Here is a 24,429-nt window from a genome sequence, read left to right on the forward strand (position 1 = left end):
TAGGCCTGCATCATATTGATGCCCTAGGTTATTCCAATCGGTCATTTCTACATTATTTTAATAGAATTTAGTTGTACCTACATAGCTTTTTTTCAGCATTCAATTGTCGTACAACGAAAATACATTCCACTGAAATAAAACGACAACAATGTTTCTTTAGGAAAAAGATAAATGAATAAAAGTAGACATCAAACAAAGTTCCCAGTATATTTGCGGCGAAATAATGATAATGCCTTTGGTCTGTCTCACAAAAATACATTAAAGCCCAAATATTAACCACTTAATTGCAGTCAGATTACATATGAGATTCTTTCATATTCACAACTATAAATCACTCTTGTTTGTATGACTGAACTCTCCTGTTTGACTTGAAAATCGCGTAGTAAAATAAATCTTCTCAGAAACTCAAGAGTAATGAGGTTACGTTACATATCATACGACGCTTGGCTATCAAGGCAGTACTGAGTACAATGCAATAAGTTCGTGCAGCATTTATATACGGAACTTTAGGACTGTTCTGAATACTGGTATAAACATTATTTTTTAGTTGCGGTGCATCGTGCAGGACCTTTCCCCCCTTAGTGAATGTTTCAGTTTCAGTCAGTTTCATTTCTCCATTTGTCAGTGCTCGTATAAATGAAAATAAGTATGACAGTATCAAACAAGTGATCGTGAAAAGGATTATCCGTCCTGCTTCGGCCAGTATGTTCCGATCTTCGGCAGGACAATGAACATAAAATCTACTTGGTGCATCAATTTGTGGATCATGCAGCTAGAATCTCTCACCAGCCAATATATTATAAAGAATATTGCATGGTATATAACTGCCACAATTCAGACTGAATGCCATCATTTCACATACATGTATATTGTTTGATCTGAAAATTCCATGCATCTATTTCAAATGATAATTCTGTCTTTTTGCTCGCTGAAATCTAATTTACTTAATCTTTTATGGAAGATCATCAAGTGGAGCGACACTGCTGTTGAAGTGGGGGATAGTTATCGTTTAAAGGTGGTTCTCCGTTGTAGACAATACTATAATGTCCCGACCTCTACAAATAAAAAAAAATTGTAAGATCGTACCTGCTGATCTATATTCAACAAAGATGTCGGAATTTCGGAGCTTGGGCAGTTGGGCATTGTTCCAAGTTCTTCGTGCAGTCATTGCCGGCAACCAGGGATAGATTAGCGGCAGTGTCGCTGCCGGGAAAACAATGATTTATGTCAGGTTCGATTCCAATGATTCCCCCTTTTCCGACATATTTGTTAAGGTTACATACATCTGCAGTGTTGCGATCTTACAAATTTCATTTGTAGTGGGAGACAAATTGAAGAAAACGCACCTCTTTGCTTAATGATCTCTTGCTTTCATTGTAATGTCCCTTATAATTCTGACTCCCTTCACCCCCATCCCTCTCTTTCTCTCTTATCGAGATGCTTATTCAAATGAGTAAGCATTGTTGACATATTGTATCTTATTTGCCTCGTGTATGTGCACTTTAGTTGATTTTGCGTTGGCTTTTTTAATGGACTTCGAGCTGCACCACCACGCCACAGCCACCGCGGCGGCCAAGACCACGACACCGAGGGCACAGGAACAACCGACGATGAGAGCGATATTTGGAGCATGAACCCTACCATGAGGGTCCATGTTTGGAGGCTCCGACGTCGGAGGATGTTCTGTAGTCTGGGTCTCTCCTTCGGAAGTCGTTTCGATGTTCAGTGGTTCAGTTTGGGTAGGTTGTTGTCGAGTGGGATTTCCAGTTTGATGGGTGGGTTGTTGTGGAGTGGGGTCTGGTATGTACCGAATGGAGACGGATGCGATGTTGGATTTATCTCCAACGTTATCCGCCTCATCCCACGCTCTGATTGCGAAGTAGTAGACGATGTCCATCCCACGAGCTGGAAGCTCGATCGTGATCGACTCAGTATTTCCGGCGGGGGCAATCGACGACAGATTACCAACTGTGGTTTGGTTCTCGGAGACGCTTTGTGCCATGGTGAAATTGTTTTGGATCACGGAGAAGGTGGTTGTGTAACGGAGCTCGTAGCTGCTTGCTGGAATATGGGAAAGAAAATAAAGGGGTTAGTTTCATCACTAAAACAATAATATCCATGCATTCTTCCGAAGAATCGTCATGCAGTGCCAATTCAAAAGGGTACTACACTTTTTACTGAGTCAAACTACAGTATGACCTAGCAAACTGAAATAAAGTACCGACACTACAATGACTGCCACTCCTGATTTTTGGTCTAATTTAGGACCTACTCGGGGTAGCCTTTCTCAATAGTCCAAATCAATGTACTTTGACATGCATTGTAATGTACTGATTGATGCATCTCGGTCGAGAGGGTCGCATTGGATAAAACGTCTTGTTGAAGGATGTAGGCACCTATTCAACCGGCAGCATCTCGATCTCAGAATGTCCTGATAATGTAATAATAATAATCAGGTCCTCTTTATCCTGGGTAGCATCTTCAGTGTTGCCACTGCTCTACCAGAGGGGCCTGCCATTATTATTACCCTAGTGTTGCCAGGTACCCATTTATACACCTGGGTCGAGAGGGACATGGTGGGTAAAACATCTTGTCCTAGGACGTAAGCACTGGGCGGGAATCGAACTCGGGCCCTCCGACAGGAAGTCGGGAGTCGTATCCACTATGCCACAGCGCGCCCACTTTTGATCAAGTGTCATGCTGCCCCCCCCCCCCCCCCCCATCCTCATGACATAATCCTCTTGAAGAGCAGCGCTATCACTGCTGAAAAGGCTTCTTATGAAATTTAAGACCATTTATCATACTGAGGATGGTCAGTGTTCCTTACCTGTCCCTTGATCGAGGTCGTCCCCTACAGCAGTCCAAGTCAGAGAAATGGTGCTGTTGGAGTAGGAGAAAGACGTGTAGGCAAGATCATGGATTCTAGAAGGCGCTATGCCGTCAGGGGCGATGGACTGATCAATGAAGTTCTCCACTTCGAACAGACCGCCAGATGCAGTGCGCATGAATGACGGCACGGCTTCTTCTTCTTCTGCTGTGACATCTCGTTTTGCTGGGAAGTACAAACATTACAAAAGAGGGGGAAATGACGTCTATAGTAATACGGTTGGTGCATAGAAATGAAAACGGTGTTGATTAGTTACCGTCAATCACGTGTCAATATCTTCTTCTCCTTCGTATAGCGCGATGTGCCTGGTCAATAGGCCTACCTTTACTATTGCTTGTAAAAGTCACATTGTGCTCTAAATTTTGTATATTTGCAAATGCTATATTGTACTTTATGCTTTTGTCGAAAATGGAATAAAATGAAATGACAATTAAATGAAATGAACCTTCGGGTAACCACGAGGGGTTAGCATCATTTGCCCGTTATGTGGGTGGGTCGCACTTTACCGGCATTTTTTATTGTTCTCTGTTCTCTGCGATGAATTAAGGATATGGTATGGGATCTTTTACGTGCATGAGGCGTGATTCCCTTACACACAGGACTTCCACTCGAGGGACAGAGTGTTATTGCTTCTTACTATAAAGGGGACGGCATGATGAAACCATGGAGTTACTATACAGAGTTGCTCCATATGATATTATGAAAGGCAACTTTGCTGAGATAGACTCAGTAGGAATCGAACCGGAATATATAGACACGCTACCGAACCGAGCCATATATTATAATGACTTGCATTCATTATACACCCAGATCATCATCCATGCACTGATATGACTGAGCTAGAGGTTATATATTGTTAGGTTCAACAAGGCGCGGCTTCTCCTATAAGCGAATCACCGAATATATTAGTGTATCATTAGATGGGTAAAGGGGAGAATAGAATAACGACCGAAAGGAAGACATGGCATGAAGGTTGATATTGTTTGATTTGTTTCCTCCTGAATCAATTCACACTGCTTCAACTCTGGTGCTGCAAGTTTATTGGTTTTTGTTGTCCTTTTTTCACATTATCATTGTATAATTCATTATAGACTCAAATGCAGCACCGTCTGATTTCTATTACTGCGATTTTTTTTTATAATTGTAAGAGTACATTCGGTGGGACCTCTTCTGTTTTCACCGATGTGTTGGCTCAGTGAGTAGAGCGGCTGCCCTCACAATCGGGAGGTCGTGGGTTCAAACCCCGGCCGCGTCATACCAAAAGACGTGAAAAGATGGGAGTTGCTGCTACCTTGTTTGCCGTTCAACAGTTGAAAAGGTTAGAGCAACGTCGATCTGGCGCTGCTCAGTGGCTGCCGGGCCCACGATCAATTGGGCAAAAAGAATTTCCATTCTCGGACAATAAAATTTGGAGTTTATATCCAAAACAATTATTATTATTATTTTATTATTATATTATATGATGTAACATAGACTAACCTATCCCGATTGTGTCTCCAGTTTCTGTCGATTCGTATCCGACTACATTGACTTTCACGTTGTATCTTCCGTTGGAGGTAAATTGTAAAAAGTACGCAGAGAATACTCCATCCGCCCTCATTAAATCCGATCCTATGAACAAACACAAAAAGAACGAAAAGGGTGCACTATATTAAGTACAATGTTCAAAAAGTGATTGCACTTCATTTTAAAAATCTTGCTCATCATCAGGAGTATTTAGTGACACATCTTCTTTTTATGAGTATGTAGAAGTACAAATTCAATTTCCTAACCGAGAACAAAGTTCCTAAAAACTCAATAAAGCAAAATCACTGTAACTCAAAGTACGTTGTCTTGTAAAATGTAGAATGACAAGGTAAGAAGGAGGTTCAGTACTCTTCGCATCATTCGTAATTCTACGCAAAATAATAAGCTCTGAATAATTGGAGAAACCCGCGTGAATGAAGCGCTTTTAGCGTTCTTCGTCAACAACAACAACAACAACAACAACAACTTATTAATGCCAATTTAAGTCCATGTTCAGGGAATAGATGGCTCGAAGGTTTCTTGATTTAAAAAACAACAACCCAAAAGACCTTTAGTCTTTCTGTCACTCTGACATCATCACCACGTTACATAATTATCCTTGTCATATATTTATTATGGTGAATTTCTGTTCTCTCTGTTACAGCATCAGAAACCATCCTAAGATTAGCATCTCAAATAGGGTATGATAATAGGTGGGCCTTCCCGTCATACCTGAACCGTTGTCGAGCAATGAGATTGTTGTCTTAGTTCCTTGTTCATCAGTGATGATCGCTTCAACGTCAGCATCGATCACGGATTCGTAACCCTGCTGAACCTGGGCATAGATTGCCAGTGCTGGTGTAGTCGAAAAGTCGACTGTCTGTGGCAACAATGAAAACAGAACACACAAACAAACAAACAAAAATAAGACAAAACAACACTCTGTTAAAAACGGAAAAGTTTACATAATCCATCCTGATTAGACATGCATTGTAAAATCGCAAAGTAAAGTCGCCTTTTGCATTTTATATGGTACAGGGACTTCCGTTATAACGAAGTCCTCGGGACCAGCAGTTTTCTTTTGTCAGCTGGAGCAAATTTTCGTTACAACCGAACAAATTAAGAATGTAGAGATATATAGATGATGATTTGGAGACCTGAATTTATACTTTATTGTAGCTTGAATTTGTTATAAACGTGTTCGATATAACGGTTATACACACACTTGAATGCAATCAGTGGTTTGTTTTGTTTCAGCAAAATATTGTTTTCATTTCTTTATAATGCTTACAAAAATGACATGATTGCTCCTTAGAAATCTCAGCGATATATCGCTATACTCTGCGAAACATACCATCACTTTAGTATGTTGCAGAAATAGGTGTGAATATAAGTTTGTCATGGTCCTATGTACTTAAGTTAAGAACTGTTTTATTTTTTTCCACTTCCTTTGACTTGTGCTTGCTTGAGACAGTTTTATTTACAGTAGCTAATCACTTTGTGTTTAGATATCCCTGGTCTCAAGTTATAGAAGTCTCGAAATAGAATGTTAAGTTTTTGATTACTTGGGGAAATAGATGCTTAAGAAACTGCTTCCCCATAAGAGAAAATGTTGTCTATGTTCCCAGAACTGGTATATCAATAGTCTCCACAACCTTCAAAACAAAGAGCTTTGTTATAACATTATTGTTATTTTTTTCCTTTTTGCATAGCCTACGTAAGCGAAGGGAATGCACTTTTTTATGCCATGTTCACGTTAGGCATAGGACGACTGTCCTTTAATATTAGTTTCTAAGCTGAAACTGAAACACCTTCGATTAATCAGTTTCTCACCGTAGAACCAAGTATGACTGTCACGGTTACAGGTGAATATTCGTTTGAGGCTGGCTTAGACGTCACCGCAACACTTGCGGACGCCGGGCTGTACGATTGAGAATTTATGATTGTCACATTCCACGGACCAGGCTAGAAGGAAGCACATGTGTATTCATATCAACATGGTTAAAGGGGACAAAGCCAAGAAATTGTAAAAGCGGTGAACAAATTATTAATTGATTACATCGTAATTGCAATCGCAGCTCGATTAAAAAAAAAAGGTTTTAATTTGTATAGATATGACAACTTAGTCACAATGTCGGCAGCCATTCACCAATCTGTCTAAACGCACTACCAGAAAATCACAAACATGGTGGGATTACTTTCACCTTTTTGTATAAAAAATGTGAGAAAAGGGAATGAAACTTTTCTCAATGCTATCCTCATTCCTGAAGATATTCTGGTGCTGTATACTACCGACCTGTAATGTTTTAAAGAATGTCCGTGAGATGTATTTTCTGGGTTTTTTTCTCTCTCATGGTTTGTTTTTGCGTTATTCTGTTTTGATCCGCATTTTTCGTTTGTTTGCTTTTTAATTTCAAGGGGGTAGCATTGAGATTCAAGGTTATTACTTGCATTGTTCTGGTTTACGAACATCGCACAATCAGAAACTAGTTCCTTGAAACCCAGCCTTGCCGTCAATGGCTAATGTCAGATATCTTGGCCCAATTCATAAAGATGTAAGGATAGCAACTCTTGCTGGAATGGCAACTTAACATAGCAACAGCCAATAAGGAAGCTGGACTTTTTGCTATACAATGACAATTGCCATTACAGCAAAGGTTGCTATCATATCAACTTTTTTTTTTATGAAATGGGGCCCAGATCTGACCCCTTGAAAATCAAATCCTTGATCCTGTCGATACCTTTTGACGGTTAGGATTGGATGGGCCTCTCTACTACTCATACGGGTGTCAAGATAGGACAAAGGACCTAAAGAGCTTACTTCAGCGGATGGCAAAGTGACAGAAATGATGTGGTTTGCGTTGTCGGCGTGATATCTCGGATCATTGTGGTCAATCCGCGTACCCTCCCATCCGGTCACCACTGCGGATACTGGGTTACTCCCCGTCCACGTAACCGTGAATACCGTGTCGTTACCCAAGGCGGAGTCGATGACAAGGGGAACAATCTCCTGGTCAACGTTCTGCTTGATCTGGACGTCAGAGCTGTATATCTATATCAATTCAACATTAACAAAAATATTCATTTTTTTAATGAACTTTTCTGCCTACCCCCCCCCCCCCCCCCCCACGGGCAAGTGTACAGGGAACGTTTATCATATCAAGTGAAAGTGGTAGACAGCTGGCTTCAAAGTATGACTTGTGAACGAGAGTCAAGTTTAGAGCTAATTATGACAATTTGCAATGATAAAAATCGCCGGAATAATCGCTCGGGTTGAATCAATAATCCATATAATTCTTAGACGGGACGAATCTATTAGGATGGAATGTTTGGAATTTTGAATTTGTGGATGTTGTGATTTTTTCCAGTTTCTCTCTCTCTCTCTCTCTCTCTATTTTTTTATTTTTTTGTTAATGTGGGGGGGGGGGACCGATAAAAATAGTGTGTGTATTTGGGAGGGGGGTGGGGCTACAGCCACCCCTTCCCCCGGTTCCCGCGGCCCCTGCAAAGGGGCGGATTGCCCAGCGACAGTTGGGCGGTTGGTGATGGTGCTCTGAAAGGCCTGAATAAGACAGTTCCCGTTGTCAGTATCGGTAGAGAAATAGAATTCTCCGAGCGTCATATCGGCTAGCATCCTCATTTCAGTAGTTGACGAGCTACTTATCATGATGACATCGATGATAACTCCAGACGATTCGATTAACTGTTGGTTGTTTGCCACAAAGTTGCTATAATCAATGCCGTCACTGAGAATCAGAAGATAGCCGCCAGGAGAATACTTGCCGAGGACCTTGTGGGTTTCATAAGAGAATGTAGTCATTTATTAATGGACATGCTTGCGCTGACTTTTCTTCAGTGTTCATAATTATTTTTATTGACTGATTTTGATTATTACATTTTCTTGATGAAGTTTTACAAGTAGGCCTACTTATTGGTTTTATGCAGTGCATTATGTAACGTACATCCATTGCAGAAACATAATACTTATGCATTTATTACAGAGACATTTCATAACTGGGCAGAGAAGAGTCCCGTTGGTTAATACCTCAATGCCCTTTTGTATGCCATTGCTGATCAATGTACCGCCCCCACTGGATGGAGGCAGTGAATTCACCAGGCATTCCCGCGTTTGGTCGTCGACGATTGGTGTGAGTTCAGCGCCTACGGTAGCGCTGCTGTCGAAGTAGACGATGCCCAGCTGACTCTTGAGCGGAATGATATTTCTAATGTATTCGGTTGATGCTGAAACCACTTTGATTAATTTTTCGTTCGTCTGCCGCATATGAAAAGAGAACGAAGGGAACAATTAATTAGGCGAATGCATCTCCGAAGGAAATTAATCCCTCAAACACACACGCACGCACGCACGCACACACACACACACACACACACACACACACACACACACACAATATCACGCACAGAGATTATTCGGAGTGAAAACCAGCTATAAAACATACTTGTAAAATGAGCTGACAGACCGTATTGTTATAGTCAATTAGAATATGCTTTCTTTATTAAAGTTCACGTATATACCTGTATATGTTCGTGTAGGCATCTCCCCAGGTCATCGTCATGGTTTCATTATCCATGCAAATGATACGAAAACATATCGGATATGAATTACTTAAATTTCAGTTAGTTTGGTAGAACCATGATTAAATCTTTTTGCTTTCTTTCTTCGGTATACCTTTTGAATAGTTCTTGAGAAGGGAATAATTGTCACAAATCTATCCCTATTTCATCGATTGATTTAAGTACATGTACACTGAATGAAATGATGAATGGAAAGAAAGAAAGAAAGAAAGAATGAATGAATGAATGAATGAATGAATGAATGAATTATGCATAACACAATAAGAGTTAAATAGATACATACACATAAAATGAATAGATATAAATCGCATACTTATTATTGATTTATTCATTCATTTCCCTCTCCCTCCTAATCATTATGATGGTTCGCGTACTTCTTAATTTTTCGTCGGTTGTCCGCTCACGGACTTAAATTATTGTTGTTGACTAAATCATATCCGTTTGTATGATCTATTTTCCCCCTTTTTTCATCTACCAAAATTTTTGTTCAGATATTGATTAATCCGTTTAGTTTATACTTCCATCAATCTTAATGGAAATGCACCACTCTCACCGACATGCTACCACTTTTATCGAGAACGAGAACGACGCTGCGAGACAGCGGTGCTTGGATGACCGTAAAGATGGGTGTAGTGTTCGTCACCACCTGTGGACCGTTGTCGAAATTGCTGGTTTTTTCCTTCATCACCGTCCAGGCTGCGAGGTTTGAAGATTTAACGCCTCCGCGTTGTGGAAATTTGGGCTCTCTGGATCATCGTCGCAAAATTCGTTAATCTAATGTAGTAAAAATGACAAAATCAGTGACATAGAAACATCATCATAACCACACACTCAATAGTCATGGTCATGCATATCATTTTCCATAGATCCAGGATATTTTTCTGCGGACGGACAAGGATTTGGGCGGGTATCGCGTGCGTCTCACCTGCTGGACGCATGCTACTTACGTTATATACTCACGTTCTAGTTACGGGTAAGTTTCGTGGGAGTTGCCTGCGAGGTGCTGCCGCTACGGACCTCCTTCTGGTGTTCTGCGTGCTCGAGGGCCTGTCACACCTTTCCGGGCAAGCTTTGCTTTTGACTTGCGGAGGATATTTTTTCTACCCGGAAGTCCCCGACAGTACCTAGCACGTTTCTCTCCTGTAGTTGCAATTAGGTGCGCACGCAAGTCCGATCTACCGGCAGCTAAAGACCCTGTCACACCTTTCCGGGCAAGCCATGCATGTTTTTTGCGGAGAGCAATTTTTGCTACATGGAGATCCCCGCAGATGGCCCACACATGTCAGTACCTATATATAGCACGTATCTCGCCCGCAGTCGCCCGGAGGTGTGCACGCAAATCTTTTTTTTTTTTATCAGCAGCCATAGGCCCTGTTACACCTTTCCGGGAAAGCTACGCGGGCTTGTTGCTTGTGAGAATTTTCTAGCATACTGGTGGGTGGTCGATGGCAAACAGTATACTTCCACTCATGGACTTGACTGGTAAATGGTAATATCAAATTTGATGTGGAAGAATAGTCACGAAGAATAATAATTACGTTCAGAGCCAACTCTCATCTAACCAGCAGAAAGGCAGTAACTGACCCTCAACATGAACGCGGGTTAACTGCCTGTGACTTGCGGCAGCTACGGGCCTCATATTGGTGTTCTGCGTGGACCTCTGCTGGCAATCGGACTTACGTGCGCAACTGCGGGCGGTTGCGTGCTAGGTACTGTCACTGCATGTGCAGGCCATCTGCTGGGACCACCGGGTAGCAAAAATTGTTCCCCGCAAGTCACAATCAAGGCTTGCCCGGAAAGGTGTGACGGGCCCTTGAGCATGTTCAAACTTGTTCAGGGTGAGTCTCTGGGATTGCCCGCAGATGCCCACGTAGAACACCAGTAGTAGGGCCGTAGTGGTAGCACCTCACAGGCAACTGCCATGCAGCCAACCCGTAACTAGAACGTGAGTAGAACGTAAGTAGCACATGTCCAGCAGTAAGACGCACGCGAAACTCGCCCAAATCCTTGTCCGCCAGCAGAAAATTGCCTGCGTGGCTGGAAAGTCCATACACGCAACAGGGCCGCGAAGCTTGCCGGAAAGGTGTGACAGGGCTTTAAGTTTTGAACATTCTCAAAGCTTGTTCCGGGTGAGGGTGAGGAGGCCCGTAGCTTGTCACAGGCGGTTAAAGGCCGTGTCACACCTTTCCGGGCAAGCTACGCGGGCTTGTGGCGAGGAGGTAGTTTTCAGCACGTAGAAGATTTTCCGCGGGCGAAAAAGAATGTTTGCAATTTTCGCATTTGTTTCTTACCTACTAGACGCGTGCTACTTAGCTTCTACTTGCATGCATTCCGTGTGACATGCGTGAGAGCCAACTCCTGCGAGGTGCTGCCGGTAAGAGTCTCCTACTGGTGTTCTGAGTGTACCTCTGCGAGCGAACCCCATGACTCACTCGGAACAAGTTTTCAGCATGCTCAAGGCCTTGTTATACCGTATCTGGGGAAGTTTTGCGGCTTGACTTGCGGGGAAACAAATTTGCTCCCTGGAGCTCTCTGCAGTTGGTCCGCACCTAGCCCGTATCTCGCCTATACTTGCCCGGAGGTGCTCACGCAAGTCCGATTTAACCGCAGCTAAGTTTTGAGCATGACCAAAACTTTTTCCGGGTGAGTCGCGGGGATGCCCGGAGAGGTCCACGCAGAACGCCAGTAGGAGGCCCTTAGCGGCAGCACTTCGCAGGCAGTTCCCATGCAGGTACTTCGCAGTCCCCGTACGCAGCCAAGATAATGACATTCCGTGGGACTTCGGTCATTCCTTCAGAGGAATTCCTTCACTGAGTTGTCAGCTCCCATGCGACTGGTACAAAGGTCACACAGTATACCCGCAAGTAAAATTTAAGTAGAACGCATCCAGCAAGTAAGGCACAGGCACTGACTCGCCCAAATCCTTGTTCGCCCTCAGAAATTCCCGGTATGCTGGAAAATCCCTACACGCAACAGAATGCATAGCTTGCCCGGAAAGGTGTGACAGGGCCTAAACATGGTTGCGGGTAAAAAGATTTGCGTGCACACCTCCGGGTGACTACGGGTGAGATACGTGCTAGGTACTGTCATGTGCGGCTCATTCCGGGGACCTCCGGGTAGTAAAAATTCTTCTTTGCAAGTCGCACGCAAGGCTTGCCCGGAAAGGTGTGACACCGCCTTAACCCACTTGAAGTACGTAGGTTGCCCGTGGATCTATGCCTATGCGCCGGACGCGCGTTTCCCTATTCTACGAGTATAATACGGGTGTTTTACTGGCAAGGAACGGTGTAGATACTGCCAACATCGAGTAAAGTGCGTGCATGCTGAGGGTTAGTTACTGCCTTTTTGCTGGTTAGTTGAGAGTCGGCTGTGAACACGATTACTATTCTTTGGTGACTATTCTTCCACATCAAATTGATATTACCATTTACCAGTCAAGTCCATGAGTGAAGTATACTGTTTGCCATCGACCACCCACCAGTAAAGTACCACTGAAATACTGTTTATCAGTCGAACGCAAGAAGGAATCACAGCGTACCATTTACAATTCACCATTCATCAATAAAGTACCCTTGAAACACCATTTACCAGTCGGTTCAATGAATTGAATATCATTCACCGTTAAAGTACCTTTGAAGTACCGTTTACCTGTTGGGTGAATGAATGAAGATACCGTTCACCATTAAAATATCACTTAAATACAGTTTTCTATTCACTTTAAATTTGAGATACCGTTTATCTGCCATTGCTTGATTTTTTTTCTCTACAGAAGGTCTAACACATCGAAATTCGAGGAGAATATGGAGATGTGCACTCACGGTAGGAATATGAAAATCTTTGGTTCCAAAGAGAAGTGATGACGTGACAGTCTGTCCGCCAATAGGGACGAAGCGACACTCAGATGAATATCCCATGTTGTTGCCAGTTCCATAGTTGCATGGAGTATAGTCCGGCCACATTATCTCGCCCTCTATATTCGCCGAACAACGCGTGCCGAGCGAACGGCCACCGGCATCGTACGCCGGCTCAACGCCGTCTTCGCTAAGCGCAGCGTCGTAATGTTCCTCGAACAAGCCCCATCGAAAATACGCCCAGATTCTTACCAGGACGCTCTCTGCAGAACAACAAAAAAAAAAAGAAAGAAAAAAAAAACCCGATGTCGACAACGATATGTGGAATCCTGAAAGCACTTCAAACCATGATCATTAACGTTAAGACGGTGACTTCTATTACCAACTGTGCAAATAAAATGTGGTACTTATTGTCATTGCACTAGGACAGCACACACATCTTCACAAACTAATTTACTTTGTCGTGCCGCATTCCAATTCATTCAGAAAATGTGTATAAACTCACGTGTATAATCTTCACCCAAACCGAACAGGCATATATCTTGTCTACAATAGGCACAGATATACATGTAAGTAGAGTGACCCTATTTTATGTTTATATCTGTATTGTATTGACATTTAACATATACATGTAAATTGAACCCGGCTTAGCATAAAATAACCCAACTCAATTGACTTAGTGCCTCACGCCATTTCTTTTCTCTTTTTTTTTTAATTTCTCTGTCTCCTGAAGAACACGGTGAACAACAACGAGAACAAAGATTTTCTCTGTAGGGAGAAGTTTTGAACAAAACATGATGCTTATAACACAGATATACATCCCGTCTTATGTCATGTAGGACCTATATATTATTATGACGTCATTGATGTGTTTATTTGTTTACATCTATTCATCATGTGATGTCAGCATGTACCCTCAATAGATGCGAAAAAGTGGGGTAGTTTTACAGATTCTTCTCCAAAGCTCTCAAATGAAATGAAAATTGTCTTTCAAATCAAATTACAAACGTTTCAAATTATAAGTCATACATCGCGTCATTACAATACACATTCTAAGTCAATTTGGGGAGTCTTTTACGAGGCATATTCTGAACTGTGTGTAGTTTGGTTGAATTTGTGGATTTCTCACACGTCTGTTGGCGATTGCAGCTCCTGCACATGGGAACTGCTTACAGATTAATGTGCTTCCAGCACTTATTAGTCCATGATAATCCACTGAGTATGGCAGATATAGCTATGGGCTGAGTTTTGATTGCGCGACTGATAATGTAGGGACATTATTTTTAGAAGGTGTTCCCAAAACCCTGATGTGCTCGGTGTAGGGATGAAGTCACAATGAAAGACGAAGTTGGCTACCCCTTTTGGTTAGGGTGCCTGGGCAACGTATGGCTCTCCTATGGGGTGTGGTGACCCCAGCGTTGAATTAAGATATTCAAACCAGGGACTGTGGTGTACAGGTATATAGTATAAGGGGATGTGGTTTCAGTTGTAGTTCTCCGGCACAGTTGAATATGTATAGGGAGAAACTGCCTGTTCGGGGTTTGAGAGCATATTCTAAACGGTTTTTTTTTTTAAATTGGCTTGAACAGAAGCAGGCAGACATCATCTTTTCCAGCACTTATTAGTCCATGATACGGTAGTAATCCACTAAAGTATGGTAGATATAGCTGGACGACTCAACTTAATATTTACCTGTAGGACCAAATCTTTCCTCGCGATAACGCTTGTCAGAAATGAATTTTGGCGAGATGTGAGTCAGAATGCCCTGGTGGGCGCAGCCGATAGGGTTATCCACGTACGGCTCGTCTCCTCGAGGACTCCCGGAGTGCACGGCGATGTGAGCCGTTTCCAACGTCTCCGTTTTGGCGACGCCGTAGTGCTCCTGGGGAGACCACGTCGGGGGAACGAGGATCTTGATCTCTTTCCAATACACGTGTTGTCTGCTGGCGTTATACTGAAGTTCTGAAGCCGAAGTGTACATCTCCTACATTAGCACAGAGTTGCCAAGAGAGGGTGAAAGGAGGTAGAAGACAGGAATATGATGAAGAGGGGGTGATCCCCTATCTTAAAGGGTGTGTACAGTTCTGGTCGAGTTCAGGATTTAGCTTAACGTTGTGCAAGATATTCAGAAACCACTCTATGAGATGTCAAAGAGCATGCAATTCTAAGGGGTATCAAAAGTTTATTTGATGAAAATCGGTTTTGAAATGACTGAGATATCCGAAAACAAGGTGAAATAAAGAGATCATAATAAAAGGCGTAGTCTGTCGCCTTTTATTATCATCACTTTTTATTTTGGATATCTCAGCCATTTGAAAATCAATTTTCATCAAATAAACATTGAATCCTTTTTAAAATCACACGCTCTTTCATATTTTATAAGAGGTTGTTCATTATCTCACTTAGGAATGTTCAAAAATAAATCCCCACCTCAACCAGTACTGTACGGTCCCTTTAAGTGTAACGGATAAAATGAAAACTTTGAGACACGGAAACGCCAAACCAGTACCTAAGGCTTTATTTGGCTACACATGCCAACATGAATTGAGATTGACCGATGGATAGAGCCGAGAGCTAGAGAGTTTCTGGACAAATTGTAATGGAACATACCAAATTCATACAAATACCACTGCTCATTACAGTCTGTAATTGCCATGTTACCATGTTCGCGCCGAGGAGATAAGCTGAATTGAGCTGAAATTTAATCAAGAAATAGGGAATACGCACTGTGCTCAGTGGGAGGATTAGTCAAATCAGTTCCACAGTTTATTTATTTCCAAAAGAAAAAAACAATGATAAAAAGCGTTACATGTGTAAATTCGTCTTCCATCCAGATGGGAAGGACAGTTCATTGAACATATAAAAAATACATGCCCGAATGGTACTATAGCCAAAAAACAAACAAACAAACAAACAAACAAACAAACAAAGGAAACCATGTACATAAGATGGAAAAGAGAGTTCCACTATAAAACTAAGCTTACAGGACGTGGAACACTCAAAAGATAAAAAAACCCCAAACAACATCAATATACCAATATGATGTATCTATGCTGAGTTTATCTATGTAAGAGTACCATTGTTGATTTGGACATTGATGCGTATGATGCTAAATACAAGCGTACTATAGTACTTGTTTTAGAATGCAAATGAAGTATATTGTAACATACCAATGATATATGGCACCAACACTACTTATTTGGCCGTGTGTACCAGGAAAATGTGACTAAAGGAGACGGATTACATGCTGTCACGCAAAACAACAAAACACAGAAATAACAGAAATGAAAAAAAAACAAAAAAAAAAACAAAAACCGCATTTGCAGTTATTAGACTACGAAGAACGAGGAAAGGGGAGCAAAGAAGAATGGAGAAAGAAAAGGAAGAGAAAAGGAATGAAAGAGGAGGCCTGTGTACGCTCTACTCAATCCCACGGACAGGTGAAAATATGACGGAGTTTTCATAAACAACACAACCGGTATATTTGGAAAGCAATATTTCATATATATATATATATATATATATATATATATATATATACATTGTATCAATCACACAAGGACCTTTCGTCTTAAGATAAGAACAGAAGACCAAAGGGCAAAGTAAGTGTAAAGATTAGGGACTGACTGTAGAATTTTGATATCCCTTTTTTCTTTCTTTTTTTTTGACTGAAAACATTTGAGAACCCGTCTTGCACCATTTCATATTTGCTTGAAATAATATCAAAGGTGTCCATCAAGAAACTTAACTTGTTTTGGAGTGTTTGGGATCAGAAATAAAAGTCGATATACCGACTCGTTTAAAATTCCGCGTCTCTACATGGAACGTATCATTCTTCCACTCATCGTACTGATTGTTCATTCAATATGACATAACTGGTCAATGATGCATTTCAATTGATTAGCACCAAATGAGTCTTATCCTCAGGTTTCCGGCAAAGCTCAGGGATTCAAAAGACATTCCAGCCAGTCTAGGGGCCAACCTTGGCAAGCTAATTGGTTAAATGACTATAACCATTATAATACTGATGGTGTGAATATCGTTTGACACCTTCATAGGTATTTTCGCGGAGAAAGCGGCGCAAGGATATTAAAAACAAACAAACAAACAAACAGATACCTCTTTCCTCCTACCCTCAATCAGCACAAAAAAAGTACTGATTTCATTAAAAAAACCCTGTTCAATGCAATAGTAGACGAACTTTGCATAAAGAATGTTCTACTAAAGTCCTACTGTTCATATTTCGCGATTCAGTTAAAACGAAAAAAAAGACGAAAAAAGAAAATATCACTAAGTACACGTGAAAGGTTCACAAACGCACTGTGAGTATAACACATAAGTATAACACAATCCGATTATAAAACAAAGCTCGTTATTTCGAGGTTTCTTTCATACAAAAATGATATAATTTTCGTTTATCCGAAAAAAAAAAGAATACGAGTAGTACTCACCTTCCTCAAAGTGCACGACCCGCAAATGTACACACACTGTTAAACATATACTGTACAAATGCACACTTACACAAAAAAAAACACAGACACAGACACAGACACACACACACACACAAACACACACACACACACACACACAAATGTCATCTTTGGTTAGACACACCTTGATGTTCTCGATCAAGGCCTGGTCTTCCGGGACGCCTTCGACGATAGCGATCAGGACGTCAGAGTAACCACCATTCTCGAGCTTGATCGGAAATTTTCCGCCCTGGCTGGCTACCATTTCTGCAGCCAGTCCGAGGAACAGCCAGGGGGCTAAGATGTCCCAGACTTTCATTATTTTCTCTTAGAGTGTCGGAAGCTGTTCCCGGTACATAGATGGCCACAGAAAGTGTGACACCGACCACAGTTCCAACTTTAACTATGATGTCTGAGCGAATCGTAGTACGGGGTTTTGTTCATCATTTCCTTACCAACATGCCATGTGCAGATATTACATAAATGACGGGACACTATCAGATTGTGTAATGTTTAATTTCAGGGAGGCTAGAATTTTTATCTCCTCCTGATTTTTTTATTCTTTTATTGATGATTTACGGTGTGAGTATTTAGTGCGTATTTATTTCACCTCTGATATTGCAATTATTAGGGCTACGTTTTCGCACGTTCAGTACTGACAATAAAGAGACGATAATGTGTATATAGGAGTCTATCACGCTCTTTGCCCAGTCATAATGTCTTTCTGGCTCAAAGATGCTATTAACTAAGAATTTGTTGGATTGTATAAAGTTATGTGCATTGCGAAATATCAAGATTTCCATTCATATTATTCGCGGATGACTCTAATCTTTTTTTTTCCCACCCTGACCCAAATATCTTAATAAGAACAGTCAATGAAGAATTGATAAAGGTTATACAATGGATATACGCAAACAAATTGTCATTAAATATTCAAAAAACAAAAGTTATGCTTTTTAGTAATTCTTTAGATAGCCTCCCAGGCAATATAACATTTGATACTACTCCCTTAGAAGAAGTTTCTTCTTTTAAATATCTTGGTGTTTGCGTTGATAACAAGCTTTCATGGAGGAATCATATTGATAACATATGTAAAATTATTTCACGTAACATTGGCGTAATGAATAGATTGAAATATTATCTTCCTTCATCTGCATTATTAACTCTTTATTTTAGTTTGATACTCCCTTATTTAAACTACGGGATTCTTGCTTGGGGTAATACATATCAGATGTTACTTGATAAACTTCTTTTATTGCAAAAGAAAGCGCTTAGAATTGTTTTTAATTTACATACCCGAGAACATACAGATGCTTTGTTTTCTGACCATAAAATATTAAAAGTAAATGATTTGTATGTGTTTCAACTTGGTCAGTTTATGTTTAATTACAATAGTACCTTTTTACCTAAAATATTCCACGATTTATTTCATCGAAGCAGTCATGTTCATAACTATCCCACGCGACGATCCGACGAATTCCATCTTCCGTTAATGAGAACCGTACATGCCCAAAATACATTTCTTTATACCGGACCCAGACTTTGGAATAATTTAGATAATAGTTTAAAAGATTCCCCCAAATTTGTCACATTTAAATATAAACTCAGAAAACATTTACTTTCTACTTATAATCTTAGATAATTTAAATTGCTATAATTTATGTTTGAGCTTTCACCTGTCCTGATGTCGCAGCACTTGGCGTGTTCTGTGTGCAGACCTCTCTTCTTTCTTCTCTCCTTTTCCTTTCCCGTCTATTGTTCCTCGTAGACTTGTATATTGTTACCGTCTTCTCTCCTCTCGGTACTGTCTCGCGTCCAACAGTGTATATGCGTGTGGGTAATTGAATGTGTGTACGAATGTATTGTCCTTGTCATATTTCCCCGGTACACGTGGTTCAATGAACAGTGTCCGGGCACTATAGCATTGGTATTCTATATTTTTTTCCCGACCTGTGTATCTCAAAATAACTACATGTATATTGTTATAGAATAGTATATCATTCACTCATTATTTATCTAGCGATCCACGTCCGACAAGCTTTGCTTTTTAGTGGATCACTATTTTCCATGATCGAATTTATTTTCCGCTCGCCCACGTAGTATTTGTACAGTGTTCCTCTTTATTATTGTACATATATGTTGTTCTATAATTTGTCTCGTATATTACATGAATCTTTTGCAAGCGTTTGAACAATATCATTTAATGACATGTATACATTGTACTATGTTTTTGATTTTCGTTGATTGGAAATAAACTATGATTGAATTGAATTGAATTGAATAGAGGCTTTCTCAGAGACGGCTTGCTAAATCGTCAACGTTCTAACAAAATCATGATGTTTGCTTTAGTGAGACACTATATCTAAATTACGGAAAGTCAGTTCCTCCATTGTGAACTATAGGTTAGATCCCGTAGCATTAATCTGAATATCTATCATAAATTTCCATCGTTGTTGTTGTTGTTGTTGTTGTTGTTGTTTTCACATCTACGGAGAGCGGGGCAGAGGTGTTCCTGAGAGTACCACGCTGTCCTGTTAGTGGGCAGAAAAATACAATAACCCAAAAGAAGAAGAAAAAAAAAATAACATGACAATATGAAGAGGGAGGGGAGGCTATCGTCTCATGGTACCCGGAATTGTCAGTAACTTAACTGCAGATTCCAACCAGTGTCCCCCTCCCCATTTGTTTTATTTTTGTCTTTGGAAACAATTTACCAGAAAAACTTGAAAAAATATCGACTTGAGGTCCTTCGATATAACAGTTGCCAGTTATTATAGGAACTGTTAAGTCCACTGCTTCTGCGTTTCTGAAAGATCTTGCTGATTTATTCTGAAACACGACGTCAACACAATGCATTATTAAGATAGGGGGATAACTGCTGATAATATATCACATCGCAATAAGTAGCATGAAGAGAAGACACGACATGCGTTTTAGCAATCCTTTGTGAACATGAGAGAAAAAAAACCTAGCAATTCTATGTTTCTACGCATCCATACAATGTATGTATACTATATGTGACAGGTACTAGTAGTCTAAGTATGGTGTATTATTTGAATTAGGGGCGAACTGGATAAGGATCTTTCATCATTCTACATTTCGAATACATCTTTTTAGAGCTTTAATGAATGCCAGGACAGGTAAGAGACGAAGATAAGTAGTAAACTATTTCATATAACATATATATATATATATATATATATATATATATATACTTATATAATGTAAATGAGATTTAATTGATGGTGCATGGTGCGGGAGTCGTTTTGTGATAAACTTGTTTATAGAGATGTGACGTTAGATATTGTTTTCCGTTTCGATTTCTCGTGGGAAGAATCACTGAATATATAGGCATGATTATGTTAAACCTAAGGGGCATTTCATGAAGTGTTTTGGTCGGATATTTTTCTGACAAACTGTCGTAAGCTACTGAAATTCCCCCCTGATCGTACTAAAAACGCAAGTCAATTTTCATATCAACGCTCTGACTCTTCAAAAAGGGGGCAATCGGGCTAAGAATTATGTAGCGAGACATTTGAGGTATTATACAATACGTTTAAACAGTTATTAGATAGCTTATCATGGTGAATTTCTGAATTATTCATTCCACGGGAAACCTATTAGCTTACGCCAGCATTTAAAAAAAAAATGAAATATGTCGTCCACAAAAGATAAGGAGAGGGAAATGACCTGACTATGACGTTTGCCTGTACTTCTGTAAGAGCAGGGGAACCAAGGCGAACCATTAGGGAAAACCCCTAAACTTATGTTTGCTTTTGGTTCCCGACTATGTAAACTGCGCGTCATTTACCATCTAACAGAGAAAGGTTGTCATCAGAGCCATAAAAAGTACAACTAATCATATTACAGTACTCTCCGCATAATCGGGTAGGCTCGAGCAGAGCGTTTCTTACCCGATTAAGCGGAGTACCCTATTAACAGAAGAACACGTATCACTCACAATTGACACACACAATGTGTGTGTACATGCATTTTACACTGCACCAAAAACCTACACTGTATGCCTGCACGGCACATTATACATACCTTACACTTGCTCAGCCACGAACAATAATTTACACTCATTTTATGGACAAATATGTCTTCAGAAAACTTTGTCGTGTGACTATAGGCTCTTCCCTAAAGCCCGCCGCACACTACACGATTTTGCTCCCAATTCACCGGTCTTAAGACCTTAAGACCAGAAGTGTGACGTCACAGTCTTGCCATTTTCTAGTCGTACGACTGGGTCTTAGCGCCAGTCGTGGAGATTTGACATGTTGAATTTCTACGACCAGTCGTGAGCTTTCAGCCATTCACAATGCAACAAAACGCTAGCGCATGCAGTGCCCACTGCGCGCGCTTTACAGTCGTAAGCCTAATCGGTCGTATAATGTGCGGTGTCCGGTCGTACGACTGGTCTTAAGACCCAGCTTGGCTTATTGACTTTAAGACCAGTCGGATCTTGTAGTGTTCGGTGGCCTTAACATGCAGGCGTTTTCCAAAATGAACACGTCTCTTTGCGTGCATTGGTCACCTAGAACGTCGGGTTACTTTTCGAGAAGTGACCGGGGAAAAGAAAAATTATGGAGCTGGTGCGTGGCCTGATTCTCGTTGCAAACTTCTCTTATTGTGAATGTTGCTGCGGAGCACGGGATGAGCGCAAGTGTGTTCAACTCATGTCTGTCTATGCAATTGTGAGTGCCAGCTACATGTGTAATGTTCGTTTCCGTGTGGCAAGTCGGTACTTGTACATGCATTTTCACGTTTAATCACTCCCCGAATGACAAGTCTTCTTTGCAAATTAGGCAGAGAATGCGATTAGCCGTGGAAAATTTGACAATCATGATTTCTTAAAGTGTTATATCTGCGATAAAATGTGGGTAGAAATTAGATTAGAAGACAAGTATTTATCCGTTTATGCGGAGAGGCAACCCGATTATCAGGTAATTTTAATGTGCATAGGAACTGATTTTGAATTTACTACCCAATTAAACGGAGTACCCGTTTAAGCGATACCCGATTATGCGGAGAGTACTGTAATAACTAATAACACAGTATCATATTCTTGATCAAGTTATATTCCCACACGAACTTTGATTTCTTGTCTTTGCGTCCCTTACTTGATTTATGTTACTTTATACAATGATATTATTGTTAAACAGTTGTTAAAGGGCCAACCTGGAGTTTGGTTAACTTTTAGTTATTTAATCTAAACTTATTTGAATGATAGAAGATCTTAGAATTCGGTTATGACGATTAGCTGCGTTTCTTGCATACAATAATTATATGTATTTTTATTGATTTCATAACTAGATACTCAACAGAAGATACTAAGTAATTTGAATGTACACATCAAATTGTCATATACATGTATATACTGGAATTACCTTCTGGCACGTTTCAGACGTGTCTAGAAACACTGCATAGGAGCATAGCTAGTACATGTACAAATTACATATCAACATATGTGCACATATTGTATATACAAGTTATTTCTTCATTATATTTTTTGTATTATCGTTTTTTATTAGATAACAATAACGAAAACAGTGATGATAATAATAATAATGAAAATAATAACAACGATCGTAATAATCATAATTCATCCACAATCATAGTCAGTATTCAAATTTTCATTACTCTTAGTTTGTTTGTTTGTTTGAATAGCTGAATTCAATTCAAGTCAATTCATAGATCAGTTGTAGTTTGTTTCCAAAAAAAAAAACACCTAAAGTTTGCTTTACTTTATTTTCTTTTTCGACTTCTTTGCTATAATGGCGACGAGTCGTTCGTCTGTGCGTGCGAATTCCAAAATACCGATCCGGCTTTATAGAAGAACATCGTTGTACGCAGCAGACAATCCGCCATTACTGTGGTTCCCCGTCCCCATGCCTTATTATGCCCCAGTCACACAGTGCTTTACGATGGGTTACGTCCGCCACGGATAGATACGGATGAGTGGACGCAGGGGGACGCAGCGTGGACGCAGGCATCCGCAGGGACGTATGTAGACTTAACTGTCCGTAAGTCATCCGTAAAGAAACGTAAAATGACGGTGCCAAGCCTGCGAAATTTTGAAATGTTCAAAATTTCGCAGAGGGACTCCACGGATGCAGACTTACGCAAGTTACCGTAACCAAACGTAACTACCCGTAACTGAACGTAATTATCCGTAGCTTGGACGTAAACCATCCGCAAAAAAAAACAAACAAACAAAACGTCCCGTCCGGATGCGTTCGTTTACGTCCACCGTAAGTATCCGAAATTAACCGCAAGTTAACGTATCACAACACTTTCGTCCGCTTACGGATATTTGCGGACAGTTACGGACAGTTACGGATGCTGCGGACGATTACGTCCTTCGACGTTTTCCGTTTTCCACTCGCATGGGAACATAGAGACTCGTGGGAAGCCACACAACTCGTATTGCCAAGCTGCAGCGCATTTACCTGAAGAAATGCTACAACACACTGTGAGCGGTGGAGAGGCAGAACCGCATGGTCAAGTTATGAAATTTCTCCCACAATTCGTCATTTTAGGTGGCACCCATATACGCATGACATCGGTTGACCATTGGTGCTGAACTTTTTTTCTTGCACTCTTTGAATGTTTATTTTTCGAAAAGGGCAATTTTTGGGCAGGGGATAAGGTGACACCATTTTATTCACTTTTCTGGCCGGGGAAGGTGGGGACAGCGATAAACTATATAAAATGAGAACAAATTCAGTATTTCTTTATAGTCTTACCCACTTTATGCTCCACGGAATGTATATTACATTTTACTTGGGTGTGGGAGGGGTGTTCGAAAGTCCTAATGTCTTTTTTTTTCTGGAAATTTGATAAGCATTACTTTATCATAACAATCTCCTTAACATAACCCAGAAAGTCATAAATATCACTGCACAATGACAGCGTAACCACAGTTTGTCTATTCCATGACTGTAAGTAATATATTCTTACTCTAATGTTTAACTTATCGATCTATATTGTATTCTATTTGTGGTATGATTATGTTACGTATTTTTTACATTTATAATGTTTATTCATATTTAAGTTGCACAAATAAAATCCAAACGTCAAGTTCAAAATTTAATTTATCTTTTATTACTGTAAAGCA

The 24,429-nt window shown here is 40.5% G+C and overlaps 2 protein-coding genes across 2 annotated transcripts; both read right to left on the reverse strand.

The window, feature by feature from the left end:
• Window positions 1-1,441: 1,441 nt before the first annotated feature.
• Window positions 1,442-9,674, reverse strand: LOC139717506 (calcium-activated chloride channel regulator 1-like). Its single transcript, XM_071629011.1, has 8 exons — window positions 9,543-9,674; window positions 8,439-8,666; window positions 7,866-8,183; window positions 7,215-7,445; window positions 5,126-5,273; window positions 4,367-4,498; window positions 2,828-3,052; window positions 1,442-2,061 (listed from the first exon to the last, which is right to left on the reverse strand). The coding sequence occupies exons 1-8, from the start codon at window positions 9,672-9,674 to the stop codon at window positions 1,442-1,444; spliced, it is 2,034 nt and encodes a 677-aa protein (XP_071485112.1).
• Window positions 9,674-17,628, reverse strand: LOC139717507 (calcium-activated chloride channel regulator 1-like). Its single transcript, XM_071629012.1, has 4 exons — window positions 17,455-17,628; window positions 14,533-14,824; window positions 12,808-13,103; window positions 9,674-9,763 (listed from the first exon to the last, which is right to left on the reverse strand). Exons 1-4 carry the CDS (start codon window positions 17,626-17,628, stop codon window positions 9,674-9,676), a joined length of 852 nt encoding a protein of 283 aa, XP_071485113.1.
• Between the last annotated feature and the right edge of the window lie 6,801 nt (window positions 17,629-24,429).

Source organism: Diadema antillarum, unplaced genomic scaffold (genome assembly GCF_040938485.1).
Source record: "Diadema antillarum isolate AM-2024a unplaced genomic scaffold, OU_Dant_1.0 scf00000076, whole genome shotgun sequence".
Classification (NCBI taxonomy): domain Eukaryota; kingdom Metazoa; phylum Echinodermata; class Echinoidea; order Diadematoida; family Diadematidae; genus Diadema; species Diadema antillarum.

Excerpts from the sequence above, each read along its gene's own strand:
- LOC139717506 (XM_071629011.1), bottom strand. The coding sequence starts at position 9,674 with ATGAAGGAAAAAACCAGCAATTTCGACAACGGTCCACAGGTGGTGACG. Across the intron at positions 5,274-7,214 it reads TCACTTTGCCATCCGCTGAA|ACAGTCGACTTTTCGACTAC; the intron begins GTAAGCTCTTTA and ends TTGTTGCCACAG. Across the intron at positions 2,062-2,827 it reads CGACCTCGATCAAGGGACAG|CAAGCAGCTACGAGCTCCGT; the intron begins GTAAGGAACACT and ends CCCATATTCCAG.
- LOC139717507 (XM_071629012.1), bottom strand. The coding sequence starts at position 17,628 with ATGAAAGTCTGGGACATCTTAGCCCCCTGGCTGTTCCTCGGACTGGCT. Across the intron at positions 13,104-14,532 it reads GGAAAGATTTGGTCCTACAG|AGAGCGTCCTGGTAAGAATC; the intron begins GTAAATATTAAG and ends GTTGTTCTGCAG. Across the intron at positions 9,764-12,807 it reads AAGATTTTCATATTCCTACC|ATTAACGAATTTTGCGACGA; the intron begins GTGAGTGCACAT and ends TTACTACATTAG.